The sequence below is a fragment of the Manacus candei genome, unplaced genomic scaffold, assembly GCF_025592945.1.
Source record: "Manacus candei isolate 608988 ecotype Guabito, Panama unplaced genomic scaffold, ASM2559294v1 h1tg000042l, whole genome shotgun sequence".
Taxonomy (NCBI): Eukaryota; Metazoa; Chordata; class Aves; order Passeriformes; family Pipridae; genus Manacus; species Manacus candei.
The window spans coordinates 3,094,735-3,115,088 of record NW_026138090.1 but is presented as its reverse complement, the minus strand read 5'-3'; the positions used below and the strand labels follow the sequence as shown (position 1 = coordinate 3,115,088).

At 41.0% G+C, this 20,354-nt stretch overlaps 1 protein-coding gene across 15 annotated transcripts in view; it reads right to left on the bottom strand.

Annotated features, from left to right (window-relative positions):
* Positions 1-20,354, bottom strand: part of CELF2 (CUGBP Elav-like family member 2) — a 455,290-nt gene that overhangs the window by 69,207 nt on the left and 365,729 nt on the right. For all 15 annotated transcript variants that reach the window (XM_051795196.1, XM_051795186.1, XM_051795182.1 and 12 more), the window contains 2 exons: positions 9,650-9,698; positions 1,002-1,136 (listed from right to left, as the gene is read on the bottom strand). In XM_051795196.1, the coding sequence (XP_051651156.1) occupies positions 1,002-1,136; positions 9,650-9,698 (184 nt within the window). The remainder of the gene's footprint in view (positions 1-1,001; positions 1,137-9,649; positions 9,699-20,354) is intronic.

Here is a 20,354-nt window from a genome sequence, read left to right as displayed (position 1 = left end):
AAATGCATAAACTGTGCTTTCTATTTTTTTTTCTATAGAAGTGATTTTTTTCACAGATCCACACTTAAAATTACTTTATGCCCTGTGCCATTAAATGGCTATGGCAAGTACCACAGCATCCTTCTGCACTGACAGATGGGACTATCCCTATTTTCTTTTCCACTCAGCAACTCTGGCACTGACATTTTGAGAAGGTTCACGGTCTGAGAATAAATTCAGGTCCATATACCGTGGAGTTAATATGCACTCTGGGTCATCAATATAGGTTTATTTTTCTTTTCAATATGTTTTCAGAAGGCCTTTCCCCAAAAGACACTTTTGCACTCAAAAGGGATCACTGGCTATTGAAGTCTGTGCTGCATTTCATTTCCAAGTTCAGGTCGCCCACTTGACCACCCTTGATGGTGCTGCTTAACACCTCTCCCCTGGTTTTTGAGTTGTGGTAGAGGCACAAGATTTGAAATTTCTTTTTACAAACTTTTGTCCAGACAAAGCTCTCAAGTTCAAGCTAACCTCTTTGCTTCTCAGTTACAGCAGACCTATGTTTTGCATATAGTTACAGAAAACACAGGAATGGAGGAGATAGATGGTGCTACAACGTGGGCCAGTTCCCATGACCTTTAAGCGGTCATTTACAGTCCTGACTTCTTTTTCTTTTTATTTTGGCCTTGTGCTACAAAGCAGAAATGGGGTCAGGGAAGCAACTTTGATTTTGTGAGAGCAGAAAACTGAGGGTGTTTTCTCAGGGTGCAAAGGAACCTTTCCAGCTGACAAACAGGGTGATAACACAAGTTAATACGTTGGCACCGAGACCTTTCTGACACTGGAAATAAAAGGTGATAATTTCAGTCACTGTGAAAAGTTCATGTGGGTAACTTCATCACGTGGGACGTATTACAGCATAACCTCTCGCTGCAGACAGCGGCTCTGCCTACCTTGGCTGTGACATATAGCTCCCAATTAGCACTTAAGGAAAGAGACTTTACAGGCTGCACACTCACCTCTGCTCAGCCCATCCGGTCCCCGAAGGATTCGGCATTCTTCTATCTGGCCGAACGGAGAAAACATCACCCTGATATCATTCTCATTACACTTCTTCGAAACCATTCCTATGAACAATTTTCTGTCTTCCACAGCTAGAAGATAAAAATAATGAATGAGCAAAGGCCATTTCATCTTTTTCCTGTGATCAATGCTTCATTACCACATCAAACCAAGCTCCAGTCATGTGAGTCTGGCTCTGTAACTGAAGACAAGTCCTAAGGCAAACACTTTATACTTACAACCTCCCTTCCCCCCTTCCACCCCCACCCCAAATATCTCGTTTTTCTTTCTCTCTCTCCTTTTTCTAGTGGTGCTTGCTGTTTATATAACATATTAATTGGCTGTCTTAGTCACTCTGCATACACCTCCCCATAACGGCTTCTAAAAGGAAAGCATCCTCTGTTAGAGGGACTTTTAAAGATATCTTTGCATAGATTCTAATTCAGATAAATTCCCTCACCCCTCTCATGTGTGAAAGAAATCATGATGGAGTGAGGGTGAAGAAGGGATTTTGCATGTAATGATACAAGCTAATGAAAAATATTCCTGACAAATGTTTTGAGAGGGCAGCTCCTATCTGAGCTTTCAATTTCTGCCAACTTAATGCACAGCACTGGAAAGGCAGATGTGCACTGACTGCTCTGGAAAAAGAATGCATTAAATTTTTCTGCTGTTTTTTTTTTCCAGACTGCCACAGCCCTCTCCCCTTCAGGAGGACACAAGGCATATTCCAGGACATCACTTGAAGACCCTCAGATTCATAACAATGCTGAGTTTGCAAAAAATACCCATGAAAAAGGTGCTTTACCTGAAGTATTGGTAGATTATTTCCTGCCTGCACTGTCACCAAAACCAGCACAAGCTGGACTGCTGCAGCAGGACGCACACAGTCCTGTTAATCGAATTCAAATTTACAGGTCTAAAGCTGGGGACTCTTGTCAAAAATGAAAGAGGTCATCAAAACTTAATTCACTCTGGAAAGACTTAAAAATGTTAACGCACCCACCCATCTATATTAAACCAAAAATCTAAAGTGCTTATTATACAGTACATACACCAGTGCTTTCTTCTTCTCTGGAAATGGCATGTAAATCCAATTCCCTGTTAATGAGCAGACTGTCAGGGTTTGTGGGGAAGCAAAGAGAGAAGGAAAGCTTTTCTCCAGAGAGTCTGCACTGCACTTACTTATTTCTATTATTGTGCAAATTATTTTTGTAACGAAGTATTTTCATTTCTGGGCTTACAAAAAAAAAATAATGAATCCTTCCTTGCTCTCCAGCTCTGTCTCCTGTATTAGTATGAGTTTGTCAAATGGAATAAATTGCAGCTGAGGAAGAAGGAACCGCGTCCATTTTTTCTAGGATTTTATTTGTGTTATACTTCAACACTTTCAGTGCATTTAATAATTTCAAGAATAACAAGAAGAGGTTCATGTTTATTGATCATGACAAGTGTTTGAAGTAATTTTCTCCTTAAATTGCTGACTTTAAAAAGTATTTGTAGCTTTTATGCAAGCAAGCACCAAAACTGTGCATTTTTTCAGAATCCAAAACAGAGACCAGCCCCTGCAACCCCAGCTTCTCACTCTAAAAGCTTGCAAGAAAATTGGCGTGAATTTAATACCCAGGGGAAGACGTTTTCCTCAGCAGAGATTCCTCAAGACTGAACATTTTCATTCACACTTTATATTGAGGTTCCACATGCAGGTGAACCCTCCAGAAAGGGTTAAAAAATGATGAATGCACGGGATGAGCCAGTTATGTACAGATCAGGAGCTGAATATGTGTGATTGCAAATAAGACCAACAAGTTGGGATATTTATGTCTTATTATGAAACTTTACATCTGATTCATAATACATAACTGACCTTGATGCTGTTAATAATTATTTTAAGGATGGGAAAACTGAATTGTCTTGCTCACAGCTACAAGAGGAGCCTAGGCAGCCACTTCTGCTGGTGAAAGGATGCCTGTAATTTGGCTTTTTACAATTCCTATACTGCATTGAGCAATCTGTTTGAGGAAGTTCCCTGACCAGCCTGTCCCCTCAACAACAGCCAAAGACTATGGGCAGGGTACAGGAGAGGTTTTGAGACCCAGGACCCAGCTGGGCTGCCAGGACTGAGTTTCTCCACACCACAGACTGAGGTCAGGTTGGAGGAAGCCTTGGTGCCAAGCACAGGTGCAAGCATTGCCTTCTGCTCTGTGTTATGAACCTCTTAATTTCTGTCTGTGTGTCAGCTAGTACCAGCCAGTTTAAACTTGGGTTGATTTTAGGCTTGAAATACAGTGTGCAGGTCTACCCTAAGGGTGACTAGGTTCCAACCCTCTTTTAAAAACAGCTGCTGGCTAAGTTGAACAAATGCCTACTTCAGCATCCCAAAGGAGGTCCCTTGGGTCCTGCTTTGGTGCCAGGACAAAGATTCAAACCAAAAAGATTCATATGGAGATCCGAAAGAAATGAGATGCAACCAGAAGGCTTTAATTTTCCAAAGAGTAGCAGGCAACAAACTCCCCACCGGCCTCCTTTGGTTTCGCTGGTAAACCTATAAATATGCCATTTAACTAACATGATTTGCAGGTTTGCTGCTTGAGGGTGATTTTATAGTAAATTAAACATCCAGCTCCTGTGTACTGTACTGTACATCTTAAAAATGCAGATTTCATGAGAATGCTCAGAGTACAGAAAACATATTGATATGATGACGTGCTCTGCATTCAGGGCCATTAGTCAGTGCTGATCAGTGTTGAAGCTTAAGAAAATTGCTATTCTTTTTTTGGCTAGGGGCCCAGAATAAAAAACATTTAAAGTGACAATTGTCAAGATCATAATTACATGTTTTCACTCCATCTGATAGAACATCTGATATTATTAGGCTGAAAGAGTTTTTAACGATATATTCTCATACAGAGAAAGGAATGCTTTTCCACCTCGATAAGACTGACTGCCAGGATCTGTTTCTGCATTTTTGGTCAGCCACTTCTCTCTTTCTGAAATGAATTCTTACCTGTCAGGCAGGCAAGGTTTGAGAATCAAATAGACAATGGGCTGCAAGAAGTGTGGGTCAAGGGGGGTTAGAGGTTAGCAAACTTTGGATCTGGGAAGCCTGAGAATTTTCCTGTGCATGTTGGCTTGCTCCCATGGACTGTAAAATGAGGAGCCCAACATTAAACATGTGATCCAGCCAAGTGTTGAGGTCAGGACAGGTGCTACGTGCTGCTAGTTGGGGAAAGGATGGCACTCTAAACCTGTCTCACCTAATTACAGCCAAGAGATCAGTGACTGATCTCACCTCTCCCAGCAATATGGGATGGGCTGTGCCATGGGACTCTATCCCCTGCTACTGACAGTAGATAGGGCTGTTACTTCCAGCCAACCCCCAAATCTTGGTCATCTTGATAACACTAGATGTCCTGAGCTCCAGCTGCAGGGACAGGAGGAATAAATGAGCTTTGAGGGACTGGACAAAGCTTGGGAGCTGCAAGTGCTTTGGGCAATGAGAGCAGATAAGAGGAATGCTGGGGGGGGAAGGATAACAATGCACAAGGGTCAGCACCTGTGTGCACATATCTCTTAAGCATTTCACTGCTGCTTGTTAACTCTCTCTCCCACATTTGGGGTAGGTTTCAATAATTCAAAATCCATAAAAATCAAATTTTTTTTGGCAAGTGTTTGACATCATTATTTCTGAACCTTGCTCATAGGCTTATTTGAACTTTCTGACTATTTTGCACTGCTGTGTGGGAAGGAAGTAGATACAACCATTTGGAAGCAGCTGGTAGGATGGGGTGGCTGAATATCCCTCCTTGATGGAGCAGAAGCAGCCAGAAGGCCACAGTAAACAAGACCTGAAGTTCTAGTCACAGGAAGGAAGGTGTGAAGCTACACAGCATCTTGATTAACACATTATGGGGTTCACCTTTAATCCATCCCAACATATTAAAAACACAGGTTAGCTGTGCTGCCAGGGCAGTTGGAGTGACACATCCAGTGCTAAGCCTGCTGGATTTGGGGTGGGGTTTCCCAGAATGCAGGAACCCTGTGTGACGAGGTGCAAATACCTGTTTTAAAATGAGATGAGTTGCTCTCATAACTCCATCAAGACTCGCTCTGCCATCACTAGCACAGGTGCCTGGGCACCATGTTTGAGCCCAGAATGCTGCATTAGCCATCCAAGCTTATATGAGATGAAGTCTCTCTCTGCTGGGGGCGGATTTTTTCAAACCGAGCCTCCTGTCTTCTGACAGCACTGCATCCAATGTGCAGAATAACATCCTGAAGGGCCTAATTTTTTAGCTTTACTCAATTTGCTTCAGTAATGAGCATTTCTTGCAGGTTGTATTAGATCGCTTGTGCTAACCCAGGAGAACAGAGCAGTAGAGATTATTTTCTGAATGCTACAAAAGAATTAAACCCTGTAATAATCATGGGAAATCTCCCTAAAGATTTGACAAACATTTCTCTCTTCTAAACCCCCAAAATTCTGAAAAATCAAAATTATAACCCTTTATTATGCATTTCTGAGGAGTCCAGTAAGATAATGAGTACATTTCCTCCCCATTCCTCCCAGAAGTTGTCTTCTCTTTTGAGCAAATCAATAAACAGCTAATTATGTATAAATGGTGGCTTTTGTAGTTTTTTTGGTTTCTTTTCCCAGACAGAAGGGAAGAGGAGAAACCAGACTTTTTATCTCTATCTGTAAGCCTGTGAAAACCCCTTGTATACAATCTGTCAAAATCACACCTGGATCTGGAGCTGCCTGCATTAATTATCAACTTTTCTATGTGTTAGTGCTAACATATGGCATTTAATTACTCCCTCCAAATCGGCAAAGTTGTGCCACTTAGAATTTCAAAATTATTTTTCACTAATAAAATAAATAAAAATAAATTATAAGATTTTTCAGCTACCCTCTTCCCTCCTTTTAAAATTTTTTTAAACAGAGAATTTAGTCATTTTCCCTGAATTGGTGCTACTTTGATCCACTTTGGAGCATACTGTCCGTGGGATATGTGCCTGAAAGTACTGACTGTGTTCAAATCCAGATCCAAGACACATTTAAGTATTTGCCAAATTGTAGCATGCTAATGGTCACAGATAACTCAGAGTCAAGCAGTTGTTCATGTGTTCTTTGGCATTAGAGTGCAGGAACCTCCTTTGTTTGAAAAAAGGGAAAATGCCCTTAAAAGGATAAATACTGTGAGTGATTAACAGTTGAGATTAATCTAGTAATGGTGGAGCCCTCAAAGTCAGACTCATGCTTTTCTGGAAGATAAACAAAACTTTGTAGATAGGTTAAAACAACCACCTAGCACAGAGGTGGTCAGACTAGACCTACTGGGTGATCAGACCAGGACACACTACAAAATTCATCATCTGAAAATTTTTCAGAGGTGTTACATTTCTCAACAATAAGAAGCTTTTCAAAATACTCCTGGGTAGGCAAATTAATTAGATCTAAAGGCAAGTCTTGCCCCATCAACTCTAGCTGCTAAAAGCTTGATGGAAGAAATTAAGCTTTGCTTCATCTGCACGAGCAGAGAAATGACTCGGACACGTTGTACCCAGGGAAGGAATCACTGGGACAGGTATCTCAGAGAAGATGTGTCTGCCCCATCCCTGGAATTGTTCAAGGCCAGGTTGGACAGGGCTCTGAGCAACCTGGTCTAGGTTAGTAACGTGTGGGCAGGAGGTGTCTTCCATACCCATCTCCCAGTTTCCACGAGGTGAGCTCGGTCCTTGGTGCTAAGGGACAGTGATGAACATATCTAAGGACAGGAAGAGTGATGGAGAAGGAGGAGCATTTCACCCTGGTATACTCTGGCTTGGATGCTCATTCAAACCTTTTTAGCAAGGGATTCATTGCAGGGAGGAGACATATCACACAGGAAATACTGTTCTTTGGAAACCTCTGTAAGTTGAATGAGAGGACGTAATCCTCCTCCCTGTGGAACTTGAACAGGTCTATCAATCCTTCACAAATATGTACAAGCTCAGAAGAATTGTAGTGAGTGTTTAACTTCTCCTGCATATCTGTCTACAAGATATCTGGAAATTTTGACCAAGAGAATTTTATTAACCTCTTCGAAAATGGAGTAACACCACTTCACCTACAAAATGTACTGAGATCCTCCCATGACTCAGAAATCAAAGGGTTTCAAGTATTCCTCAAAAGCTCAAACACCACAGATCATGAAAACCAAGATGCCTTGGCATGTCTTCTTTCTTTTCCCCTTTGAACTTACCAATCTGGTTGAAGAGGTACAGTTTACAATTTGCTGTTGGCATGGATGATATACCTCCTCAGATGGATAGCCTGAGGCATATGGAAAACACATGCCAAACAAGTCTCTACATCCCCCATGCTGCTGTTCTTTCTCTTTCTGGATCTCCAAGCTGCTTGCAAACTGTTACCTACTCCATGGACCCCACGCCTACACCCTGTCTTTCTGAGGAGTAGAAATACTGCATCACTGCAGTATTAGCTTGCCTTCTGTTTCTCCAGTCAATTAAAAAAAAATAGTTCACCACCCCTAGAACATGCCTATCAGAAGTTCCTACACCCTCTAGGAGTCTAAATTTAAAAAGGTTTTTAATTTGACAATTGGAACCTCTGATCTGACAATTTATTTTCCCCAAAATACAAAAAAGGCAAGAAAAAAAAAAAGGGAAAAAAGACAATCCCTCACGATTTTTCATGCTTGGAGTAGGTGCCAGAAAATAAGAGAGTATTCCCACAGTGCAGACAGGAGTTTCATGCAGATAACCCTGGACTAACAGCAGCAGCCAGGAGCTAATGTACCCTGCTTTTCAAGCAGGTGCTACTTGCAGAGTAAGACAGAATTTGCACAATTCCCCATAGTGTTTTGCCAGTATGTTCAATCTCCTTTAGAAGGAAACACTTCAGACAATGAACAAGTAACTCACTGGGAGTCAATTTTGGCCCACTGCCTCTTATTTTTCCAATTTACCTAGGAAATTGAGGTGAAATTTGTCTTTGAAAGAAGAACTCATAGAGGCTACACTTAGTTGAGAGGGTTCAGACCAGTGTTCCTGTGCCTAAGGGATAATTGTACCCACTTCTAGCACTAAATATCATGGTCTGGAGTTTGGATTCAAACAGCAGCATTCTCCTGGACTGCAGTGGGCCCTGAAACGTTCAGTCCTTCTGCCCATGCTGGTGCCGTGGCCTCTATTCTGAGCATTCGAAAACAGCAAGAAATCACTGCTAAAACCTATTAGGAAAAGGTTCTTCACCCAGAGGGTGGGAGTGTGCATTGAATCAGGCTCCCCAGGGAAGCATTCATGGCACCAAGCCCATCAAAGCTCAATGAGCATTTGAACAACACTCTCAGGCACGTGGTGTAATTTTTGGGACTGTCCCTGTGCAGGACCAGAAGTCAGATTTTGATGATCCTGATTCTAACCTGAGAGAGAGAACACCCCTCCCTTACAAATGGGTAAGGGCTCATATTTCCTGTGCTCATGGCTACTTTTGTTTGGAAAGTTGTTATAATGGGAAACCTAGCATAATGTGAAGTTTTAATTTCATTCCAAACTTCCTAATCCTTGGAGGAGCCCGAAAAAGGGTTGCACTACAATTAGCTAAAAAAGAAGCCTTAAAAAAAGCCTTGCAGAGAGATTTAGAGCCCAATCATAATTTACATTTGCAGGTATGTAGATCTCTGAGTGCACGGCTTCTGCCCTGATTACTAATTAATGAGGTGCAAAGATGCCTGTTGGAGGAACCAGCTCTGATTATGTGGGCCTTATGGGAAAATGAAGCTCTTGCAATCTAAGAAGGCAGATGATATCTTTAACATATATTTTAGAAAATTACAGGAACAAATCAAGGGGCAAAATATACACATGTATATATTTTTAAAGAATCACACCCAGCCAGGTTGCGCTACCATTCGATTATCTTATTTCCTTGAATATATAAACCTGGCATGTTTAATAGATTTAAAATGCTGTCTGTTTTGCATGTCATATACATCCACTTAGACGGTACCCTGGTATTCCAAATGGATATTACTGTCTTTATAGCATTCATTTTTCAATCGTTGAGAGGAATAAGTATACAGAGAGCTGCAAAGTGGGTTTCCCAGTTCATAATGAAGCATATGATTAAAACCTAAATTTGGCTCGGATTCAGAACAGCATCATTCTATAAAAAGGTAGTTTAGGCAAATGTTTAAGGCTGATCATCTGCTTTCATAGTTTGTTAACACAGGAGTGGTTTTTTGTTTCCTTTATTTTTAAATTTCACCAGTAAAATTTCATCTCCATCTTATCAATAACAGGCGCTCCCACATCACCTTGCTGTTAGGAGAAACCAAGGGAGAGATGGATGCAGTGAGGTGGGTCGTGACATACAGGAGGTACAAGGAAGACCCTTTTTGAGAACATTTCCTTCCTTCTTTAAAGCAGAAGATAAAAGGGAGTTCAGAGCAGCTCAATACCTTCCCCAACACACCAGGTGGAGCGAAACTACCTCATATAATTTTCACCACACAAGCACTAAAGCAAAACCTCTCACAATGTTGTGCTTGCTTTAGTTTAGAGAGAGTCACAATTAAGTAAAAATAAATTAAACACGTACCATTTGACTTTTCACTATCTGCGGGTTTCATCTGAATAGGATGATGCATCTAAAAACAAAAATGAAAGAGAGTAAGGCAGGTTGGATAGTCATAAGAAATCAAGAATCATGTTTAATTATATAAATTCAAAATAACACTCTATTATAGGCTTTTAAGAAAAAATAAAATGGTAAAGGAACATTTTATAACCAGGAAGATTAAAAAAAAAAATAGATCACTGGGCCCACAGGACTCCTATAAATCTTTAATTTGCTGTATCTAGTTTCAGAAGACCTCTAAAGTTACAGCCCTCATTAGTTTATGGCATGCTTGGTTTCTGTTTTACCAACTTTTTTTTCCTCGAGCTCAACCACTGCCAAAACCAAGATGAAATTTTCAAGTAATTTAAGAACTAGCAAGCATTTAAAACGTACTCAGAGGACTTGAGTTTGACAAATGAACTTTGCTTGTAATTAAAAAAAGCATGCTAATTCTTTCAGGAATGAAGAGGAAGATAATCTTGTTTCTTACAATAGCTTCCTATAACTGTTCAGTATTTCATCTTTTTGTTTTAGGATACATGATACATTCATTCATAAAGCTTCCACCACAACATGGAACAATTCTGGCTTCCATAAAAACTCCTAATCCTTTTTCCTTTTCAACCTCTTCCTCCATTCATGTCCCTCCTACTGCAAAGGAAATCTACCCCTGTGTGCAGCATTCCGTGCTGAACATCTCACAGCATCCTAATGGTGTGTCCTCAGCTTTCTCTACTACATGCTGCTGCTCCCACACTGAATTGTTGATAACTCCAACAAAATTTTTACAAATGGTGCTTTTGTTCTTTCAGGAATAGCAACACCACAGCAGTTGAGCTCCCTCTGATCAAGGTGTGTGGCTTTACCATGGACATTGGTTATAGCCAGCCACATGGCCACTGTGGTGCACTCAGGGAAATTTTGTTACAGGTTCTCAAAAGCCTTCAGAACTGACCTCACATTGATATTCAATATGTGAAATTTTTAAGCTTGCAAAAAAACCCACTTTTATTTTCTTTCATAGGCTCTGTATAGTTGCTGAGATTTGACTGCACAAACCTTCCAGCAGCAGCAGGGCCACTGCTTTTTCTCTCCTCAGCAATTCCTTACCAATTCACGTGAGCAGATAAATAAATGTATGCTCTATCTGCTTTAGTATCATTTTTCAGTGCAGCAGAGCTGAGTATTGCCTGAAAATGTCAGAGGCAATTCCGTTTTTCTAAATAAAAGACTACTATGACAAACTTTGGGAAACAAAAACAGCTGAGCAGGAGAGAACATCCATGCCCTCATATCAAACGTGCTTTCAAAGCAGCACAGAAACCCAAATCTGTATTGCTTTTGGTGGAGCCACTTAGCCTCCAGGGAAAAAGATGCTGGATTCTTTAGAAAATATAAAGTATAGCTGTGAATGTTTCTGTAAGATTTACTCAAAGTCCAGAATGCTCCCTGGCCCTGCAAATCAATGCGTTGCCTGTGCTGCTTGCAAACTCCCCACTGTGCCTTAAGGAAAAGGCAAAGCCACAAGGTAGATGTAGTCACCAGGATGCATAAATTTGCTTCAATTTTAACAATTCTGTTCTCTTTGAATCATTCATTTCCTAAATGGACCTTAATAGCCCAGCACTTTTCTGCCACTCTTATTCGATCAAATTTATAGGAAAAAGGGAACTTCTATCGTACTCTGTCTTTAGTGCTTAATATTTATCCTGAAATCAACAATACATTGGGCACTGCAGGAGACTTAAAATTCATGGGAATGTGATGCAGTATGGCCACTCAGCAATCAAAAAGAGAAAGAAGAAAAAAAGTGTAACTTGCTCCATGAGCCCGCTGAAGGTTACTGATGTCTCTGAGGAGCAATGGAATGGTGAAAAAATAGAGGAAAGAAAGGTAAGTATTGTAAATTCAGGAATATGCAGATTATAACAGAAAAACCCAACCCAAATTCAGGCCTTTTGTAGACAAAGAATCTATCGCTCTTTATAGCTGCATTTATATGCTCCAAAGAGGAGATATTTTAAATAAAGGCAATTCTAACAATGTTAAAAACCTCTCACTTCTGAACTTCTCAAACTGTCTGAACTACAGAAGCCAACTTTAGACTGAATTCATGTGAAGAAGTTGTTTTTGCAGCCCACAGTCACAACATAAAGATCAGTGTTACCCAACAAACACATTTATTGCACCTGAAATTGTCCTCTTCTGTTACACATAATTACCCCAAGTTCATTAAGTCAGTAATCTGGTACATTCACAAAGCAAGAGGCAAGATTTAACAGGATGCTTCAGCTGGGTTTCTACTTGATTTCAAAGGTTCCTGCTGAAAAGTCATGGTCCAAACTCCCTTCACACCAGCAAGTTGAATTTGGGAGCGATGCTGTTGTACTTAAAATTATATAGATGCAAAATCAACAAAAGATCCAGCTCAGACCTGGAGAGTTTAAACTACAGAACACCCTGGAAAAAATAGATGCGATACACAAACCTGGCTTCAGTGGAAGAGGAAGGTGGAAAAATACCTTCCTGACAGTTTCCTAACATGAGAGGGCTCATGTTGAAGCTTGTTTAACCCTGACCATCACCAATTGATACGTTAACAACCTTTAACACTAGATTCAATAAAACATGCCATTTATAACCTGAAATGGGTTTTACAGAGTCACTGGTTCGCATCTCATTATTAAACTCATTGCTGACCTCTAGAGACAACTGCCGTGACAATACATATTATAAGCTCTCTACCCATAAAATATTTAAAGGTAGGTGTAAAAAAGAAAGGAAAAGAAAAGAAAAGAATGACTCTCAAAGAAGTGTGCAGTGAATAAGAAAATTAAAGGGGCAGAGACAAAAGCTAAATAGGTACTATCCTTTCACTCTACAATGAGCAAAAGAGAAAATAATCTGTGCGTTTTATATCTTCCTTGTATAACTGCAGGCTATAAAAATAATAAAATAGCTGCGCTTTCCCAGGCCCTCCAAAAGATTATAGATGATATAAACCTGTTTCAAATTAGATGCCACTCACTAGAATCATGTCATCTACTGAAATGAAGGATTTCATGTCTTATCAGAAACCTGTTATTGCAGCTATACATCACTTATGATCTCAAGGTAAGTGGTTTCTCAGTATGTCATGCTGCCACACAGAACAACAGGAAGCATTTTCTTCTTTGCTTGAAAAAATCTTTGTTTAAGAAAGCACAGTATTTATGAATGCACAGTTGCAATTAACAAATGGGCAAGAGTAAGAAAAATAACCGCAGCAAATACTTTACAGACTTGAACACTACCCTGTGCTCAGACCATACAGTAAAAAGAGAACAACACAGCTCTCAGGCAAGTTCTTTCTGAGCGTGGGCAGCTTCCCCTGGCAAGCACTGTGCACAGGGATATCACACCCAGGCTGGAGTACGGGCTGTAAGGAACAACATCTCCTTGTCAATATTATAGAGAGCTCACAGTTGGGCAGCAAGTACAGCACAACCTTACCTTTCCTACAGGCACTCTCTGTCCATAGGTCTCAAAACACACTGTGCCACTGTTTCACAACTGAGAGCAGGCAAGTGCCTGTTGCCCAAGGTTGCTGGTGCCTTGTGGCAGTGCTGGCAGCAAAATAGGGGCTTCATTGCTCTAACAGAGCCCACCTGAAGCCAGAGGCCAAGCAGATCACCACATCTCCTTGGGCACATCCCAAGCAGGGGTGCTGATGGTCCACAGGAATCAAAAAGGCAGAGAAACAGTTGTCAAACATTAAATCCTGAAAATCCCCTAAAATCAATGAGAAACTGGCTGCTGGCAATGTCCAGGGCAGCAGCAGGACCACACCATGGCCTAGAATTACAATGGAATAGTTACCTCTTTTTCTTTTTTTCCCCTCTTTTTCCTGAGTACATCCCACTATATGTAACTTCATCAGATAAAAAACCACAGCAGAACAACCCAAAACTTCTCAAGGCACACACCCTCTCCAGTTTTAGAGCCTCAAACTCATCTTTTCAACCACAATAATGCTTCCTATTTACATTCTTGTCAAAGCCATGTGACATCTGCATGGGAGAAAACAAGCCGGCTAAGAGTCTATTTCTGGCAAAAATATTGCAAGGAAATTAGATTAACCTGGGTGGAATTCTATCTGGGAATTTGGAGTCTGTCGTGGTGATTAAGTCATCATTTCTGTCAGATTACTCTAATCGGCTGTCAAATACGATTCCACAACCCCATCTGTAACTTGGCATCCTTGTTATTCAGTTGATGTTACCTTCTGTATACAAAACAAACACCAAACAAGGAGGTGTGTGCAGTCTAGCATTTAGCAGAGTCATTAGCTGTGATTACTATTGTGTGCTTGCACATTGCACGAGGCGATCAAGGTATGGTTTGTTTTGTTTAGTCAGGAGATGTTTCAAATCAGGTGTAATCTTTACCCTGAAGTGCTAAGGGTGAGTGGGGAAGAACTGTCTCCAGGCATGGATGAGGATGGGATTGGTATGGTCCAAGTTGCCATCGAGTCACCTGCAACTGCTTAAATCTCCTTTTGGAGTTGTCAGTATATTTGGTGGAAAGGCTTTTGGGCACCTGCTTTCCATCTGTTTTCTGAAGAGAAATGGGCATTCAGATGTTCTGGGTGGGCTAAAGACTTCCTGAGAGCAGTAATTTCTGTGAGTGAAGCAAGGTTTGTAGGAGGAGGAGGTTGGCACTGTAAATTATCTGTATTGGCTGGTTTAATAAGAGGTATTTTGTTAAACATGTGAGCATGTTAGTCTTACAGAGGACTTTAGTGATTAAAAGCAGGAGCTGCTTTTCAGTGAAGATGAAGGAGCTGATGGGCTCAATTTGCTGCAGCTGTGTTGGGTCTGTGAAATTTGGGTACCTTCAGCACCTCTGAAACTCTAGCCACATAATTAGACTATGAATACTCATTACTTTATGGTCTGTTGCAAAAACACCTTCATACATCCATTAGCAGCTTTTATTCTCCACTCCTGCCACTGCAGATGTGCCTTGCTCCTGTGATTCCTCATGCCTTGAGGAAAGAAAACCACTTGGCAACAAAGGACTTGGAATGCATGTAAGCCTGCCCACACCTTCACCCAGCTCAATATGGCACTGAAAGACCACTGCAAAGACCTCTGAAGTTAAGCACAGTGTGACTTTAAACCACCAGAGTTGAGGGGATGTGTGTGGACAATGTTATATCTGACCCCTCACTGCTTACCATTCCTCTCATCATCTTTCTATAACCTTTTAAAGCTACCAGAAGATTTCTAGAGCTCTTAGCCCTTTTCAGACCTGTCCCTTTCCTCTCTTGCCTGTCATCTGCCCTGGCTATAAGTTTCTAGCCATGACCCAGCTCAGTTTGTCCCTTACCTGTCACTCTCACAAACCACACTGCAGGGAAACACAACCCAGAATGGAGCTAAACTTTCACCCAAGCAAAGGGTAAATTTGAAGAACTTGGGTTACTTGGGTAATATCCAAACCAAACAGAAAGCAATAGGATTAAATGATGACAGCTTGCATGTATCTTGTCATTTCTAGCACTTTGGGACTTCTCCTTGCTGGCATTAATCACTGTTGAAGCCAAAGGGGACTTCTTTCATATTTTCTACCTCTCAGAATTGTAAAATGTCAGGAGAGAATGTGGGAGAGAGAGAAAGAGATGTCAGACCTTAATTAAACCCTAATATTCTTCTTGGGGGTAGGATTATAAATCCAGAGACTTTTTGAAATCAATAGAAGAACCAAAGAGAAAGAAAATATCAAGGAGCAGCAGGGAGAGGCTGAGGGCACAGGAGAAGAAATGCACCTAAAGAAGTACCAGCATGAAAGCCAGCTGGAAAAAATTATGTTCTTCATCTAACTCTGGTCTGGAAATGAATTCAAACCTTTCTCCAAGCTCCTGATCTAATTAGTGAGTGCAGCTTAATTAGACCAGCAGTCCAAGGAAAAACCGCATCTCTACTTGCCAGGCTCCTGAGCACCTTCACTGAGTCTGGAAGTCAGGAAGGCATGTATTGACCTACCAAAGGACTGGGGGAAGAAGAGAAAATGGTCCATAAGCACCAGAGAATTAAATGATTTTCAGTGTCTTCAGAGGTCATTGTTTTTCTGGATTATTATGTGCAGATACCTCTACACATACCCCCCAGCCCCTCATTTCAGCTTCTAGCTCCCCAGTTTTTCTGTAGGATCTTTTCAGAGAAGCTCTTAAACACATTTCTCACAACACTTCATTGCCAACTGGTTTTGCTTTTCTAAACCCTTGTGACTCACAAGTAATACTAGTTTCCCAGAACTGAAAGAGGTGTATTTTCCTATCAAAAAGAACTGTTTAGAATGACTTCTCTAGGGTCAAACTAACTTGAATTACGCAGTCAATATCTGGCTACAGCTTCAGGGAACTTCTCTGGGAACCAGGGACAGTCTCTAAGGCCAAATAAATACTTGTGAATAAAAGAGGCAAGGGACTGCTCTCTGGCTCTTAAAAGAAGTGGCATGGCACAGCTTGCATTTATGCAGCCATACTTCTCCTTCCTCTCGAAACAGGATGTCCTTGTCCATAGTGCCTAGTGGGAACAGTGTCTAGCCCATGTTATTCCCCAGGTATGCCCAGGCAGGAAAGTGCTAACCAGCACCATGCTCCTGCTTGCTTCACCAGCACAGGCAGAGCTTTGGATTCCCACTACTGGTTGGAGTAATTTACCTTAGTTTATTCACGGGTAAAAGCAGGACAAATGTGCATCCATCACATAGACTCTCACAAATAAATGTAATGCAGTTGCTGTAACTGCCTGACTGATGGCATAGCTAGAAGATTGTTTGCTGTCATCCTTTCATAAATCCCAATTTAGGGGATTTAAGCTGTGTTAGGTATTCACACAATTTCTGTAGTAGAAAAATGTGGTCAGTTACTTGGCCTCCTAGATTACTGTCAGACATATATATATATATATATGCATATTTTGGAGAGAGAGAAAGGGAGGGGGGGAGGGAAGGAGGAAGGGAGAGAAGCAAGAGAAAATGAATATTGCTGGTGGGTGCCAAATATAGTTCATGCAGTAATGCATAACATCATTATTTTCTATTTAGAGCACAGAAACAAGCATATAGCTTGCTTAAAACAAGTCGTTTCTTTTACCGGAGAACATTAAAACCGCTGAAATTCAATGGCTTTTGGAAGCTTTCCAACTCAGTCATTTGCAATCCACTACACTCTGTGGTTAAAATTCAAGTTAAATTAAACATTAGTTAGAGAGACTAAAAACTAAGCTGTGCTTTAAAATAATATTAAAAATTTAAAAATAATAGAAATAATAATAAGAATAGAAGTAATAATACTAATACTAATACTAATAATTCATCTAGTGATCCCCTTCCATAGTCACCCCCACATCCTGCTGTTCCTCCTGTACATTTACTAATTAGGCTGTAACACTCGGTCTCCTTTAAAAGTTGTATCCTCATATAGAAATTAAAAAGTTGGATGTCTTAGAAGAAATTCTCTTCCTAATGTACAAATAGCTAGTGTTGCTCGGTTAGCAGTTCTCCTCCATTTATTTAATCCCTTCATTTCTTACCTCCCACACTTATGGCAACAACTCCAAGAGACAAGTGAGCCAAACAGAGTGGAGATAAAGAACAGGAGATATGGCCAAAAATTGTCTCTTCAAAATCACTTGGAAAGCAAAGTGATTAACTATCTTATCTTCGAACAAATGAGGCTTCACAGAACCTATTCAATCCTAAAAATAGACATTAAGTGGGATTCTATACCTTGTTGGGAATAATGCCTTGGGGATATTTCATATCATCCATGCTTAAAAAGCAAATCCATTAGACAACTGAGCAAAACACGAGATATTATTTTAACAGCAAGAGTTATCCATCTCATCTGCAGAGGCAATAACTTCTGTTGACATTATGCCAATTGAAGTTTGCGTGCCAACGGGGTGGGGCAGGAAGACAACAAAAGTCTCTCCGTGACATTAATTGCCTGGGTTTTAACACCCATCCGAGGCAACTGCAAGGAGCAAAAATTCCTGCCCAGGTTTCTGAGCGGAAAACGAAGCGCGGCGAGGCGGCGGTTTGCCCAGTGCCACGCAGGGAAGCACTGCATGGGCCGGAATGACGATCCGAAGGGAGGGAGCCAAGCTGTCCGCACCACATCAGAGCCTGAGCTCCTCACGCTCTAATTGATTCCTCTCCTAACACCACTGCAAGGTACTTACCGCCGCTATCTCTTCTCGGCAGAAAGGAAGGTAATGGGGGAAAAAGGCATGGAGGCTATATGTGATTCATCTGGAGTTATTCCACAACTGAAGCACAGTGTCTCAATCCAAAAATGTTGTCATTTTATCATCAGATACAGGTAAGACATTAATTAGCGTGTGTACTCCACACAAGCATATTTTTTTTACAGTATTACTCCCTGGATACCCTACTCAAGAGGTAACATAAGAACTCGAAGCAGTGATCCAGGGCTGCTGGAGCAACCAAATGCCAGCCAAGCTGTTGTGCGTTTGGGATCTCAGCTAATAACTAATGCAGCCCTGTGCTGCATCGGGTGGATTTGCCCAGCATGACCTAAGATGCCACGACTTAATTCCCAGCATGACACAAGCCTTCCAGTCAATGTCCCACTGGACATGACTCAAGTGTTCTGAAGCCGTACTTTCTTCCACCTCCCTAGTTGGGTGTTTATTTCCTAAAGTCAACAGGACTTTAGGACTCAAAAAGGAGTACTTTTCCTTCAAATCTAAGAACACTCCCTTGCCCCACATCAGTATTTGGAAAACAGAGCCAGAGCAAAGCCAAAATGCGCTACCTATTAACTCATCTTTTGCGCGAAGTCCTCTCACCTCCCATGGGAATTAAACAAAGGTCCCTCAACCATCCCAAAAGGAGAAGGCAGCAAAGTAAGAGTTTGTGCTTACTTGGGTGGTCTGCAGAGGCAGATTTCACATTTCTTCTCCCAGAAAAAGTCAGATTTCCCTGTTTAGGAACCACTGACTCCTGAGGGCATATTCAGTGACTTTTGCCCTTCTCAGAATCTGTGAAGGCTCAAGACAGTGTTCCCATTTTAAAAAAGACCTCTCTGCTGCCAAATGGAAATATTCGAGTAGCTCAGTCTGCGGTCACCATTTTAGGGTGCTAAGCTTCGAGCCTGGTCCACAGGAAACCACTCCCTTTCTATGTAAATCCCTCTGACTTCGCATCAACATCCAGGATGATTTTTACAAACTTGTGAGGAAAACAAAGCAATTCTCTACCCTCTCCTTCTTCTCCCCCCAAAATACCATCCCAACAAAAAATGAAATAAATTCTCTTTCAGGCTACCAATGACCGTAGAGAAATTTAGTTTAAATGGAAGGTTTTTAAAAACATGCAATAGCTTTTGTAATGCAAAGCACAAACTCGTTTCTCAGTGAGGCCAAGGCTACCAGGATATTAAATGCTTGTTTTGCACAAGTTTTATTTTAAGATTTACGCCGTTCTGTGCTTGCATGTACTGTCTGCTCTGTGAACTCTGCTCTGGGAAAACACCATGTGATTATGCTCATCAATATCCTCTACCTTTGCCAAGTTAAAATTCAGGAAATAGCCCTTTAAAAGAGATGACTAAGAACAGCAACATTTCAGAAAGGCAAGAAAGTACAGTCAGGGGCTTCTCTGTTTCTTTCACAGCGTTATCTCATCTACACTTATCTTCTCAATTTTTTGCTTTCACTTAATAAGAGAGAAATCACCCTCAGCCACTCCCCCAGTTTCACATCACAGATTTTTCTGTTCATTTACTAAGCGGATCTTCTGCCTGACTCTTTCTGCAGCATGGAAGGTCACCTTGATCCAACAACGCACTTGGGCTCCTCTTCTGACAGAAACTAGAGTCTATTATTTGGTACAAAACTCAGATTCTAGGCTACAGGAATTTTTTTTTTTTTTATGTAAAGCTTTTTTAAAGTTCTGTTGGAAGGCTTTCCTATTTGCATTACAATGTACTAGCAAGAACATCTTATAGCTAAAAAGTGTGATTGAGCTAAGTCTGAAATAAGCCCCCAAAGCATCAAAATTATAACTTCTATTAAAATTCTACCTTTTAAATTAGAGCAAAGGGTACAACATTATATGTAGAGTAGGCACTGATGATGTGGGGCTGCTGCTGTTTTCACTTTTAGCAAAGGGGCAGAAAAGTTCTAAGTTTGGAATATATCTCTTGATTCACAATTCCCACCCCTCCAGAAGGCAGAAAGCAATCAAATTCCCCCCTGTTACCAAAAACCAGACCAATCCAGATTTCTTTAAAGGGCAGATATGACCCTCAAACTACTTGTCAACACGCATGCCTCTAAATCTTGCAGGGAATAGCCAAAGCATTCAGGTAGAAAAGAGGTTTAGAATGAAGATGTCAAAAATCCTACTCTCCTGACTGAGATCAGCTGGGATAAGTAGTACAGTTTTATTGTTGAACCAGCAGAGCCATAATATTTTACGCCAAATGAGGATATGGCTCATAAATTCTATTTAAGCTCTCTATGAGCTGAAGTTACGGGAATTTTCCACGACTATCCAGTATCAGCATCCAAATAAAAGCTCTCAGTGTTATGCCAATACTCTGCAGTGGCAAAATAATCTGGCTGTGGAGAGAGAATGAAAAAGATACCTTGATATTCGATCCATCTAT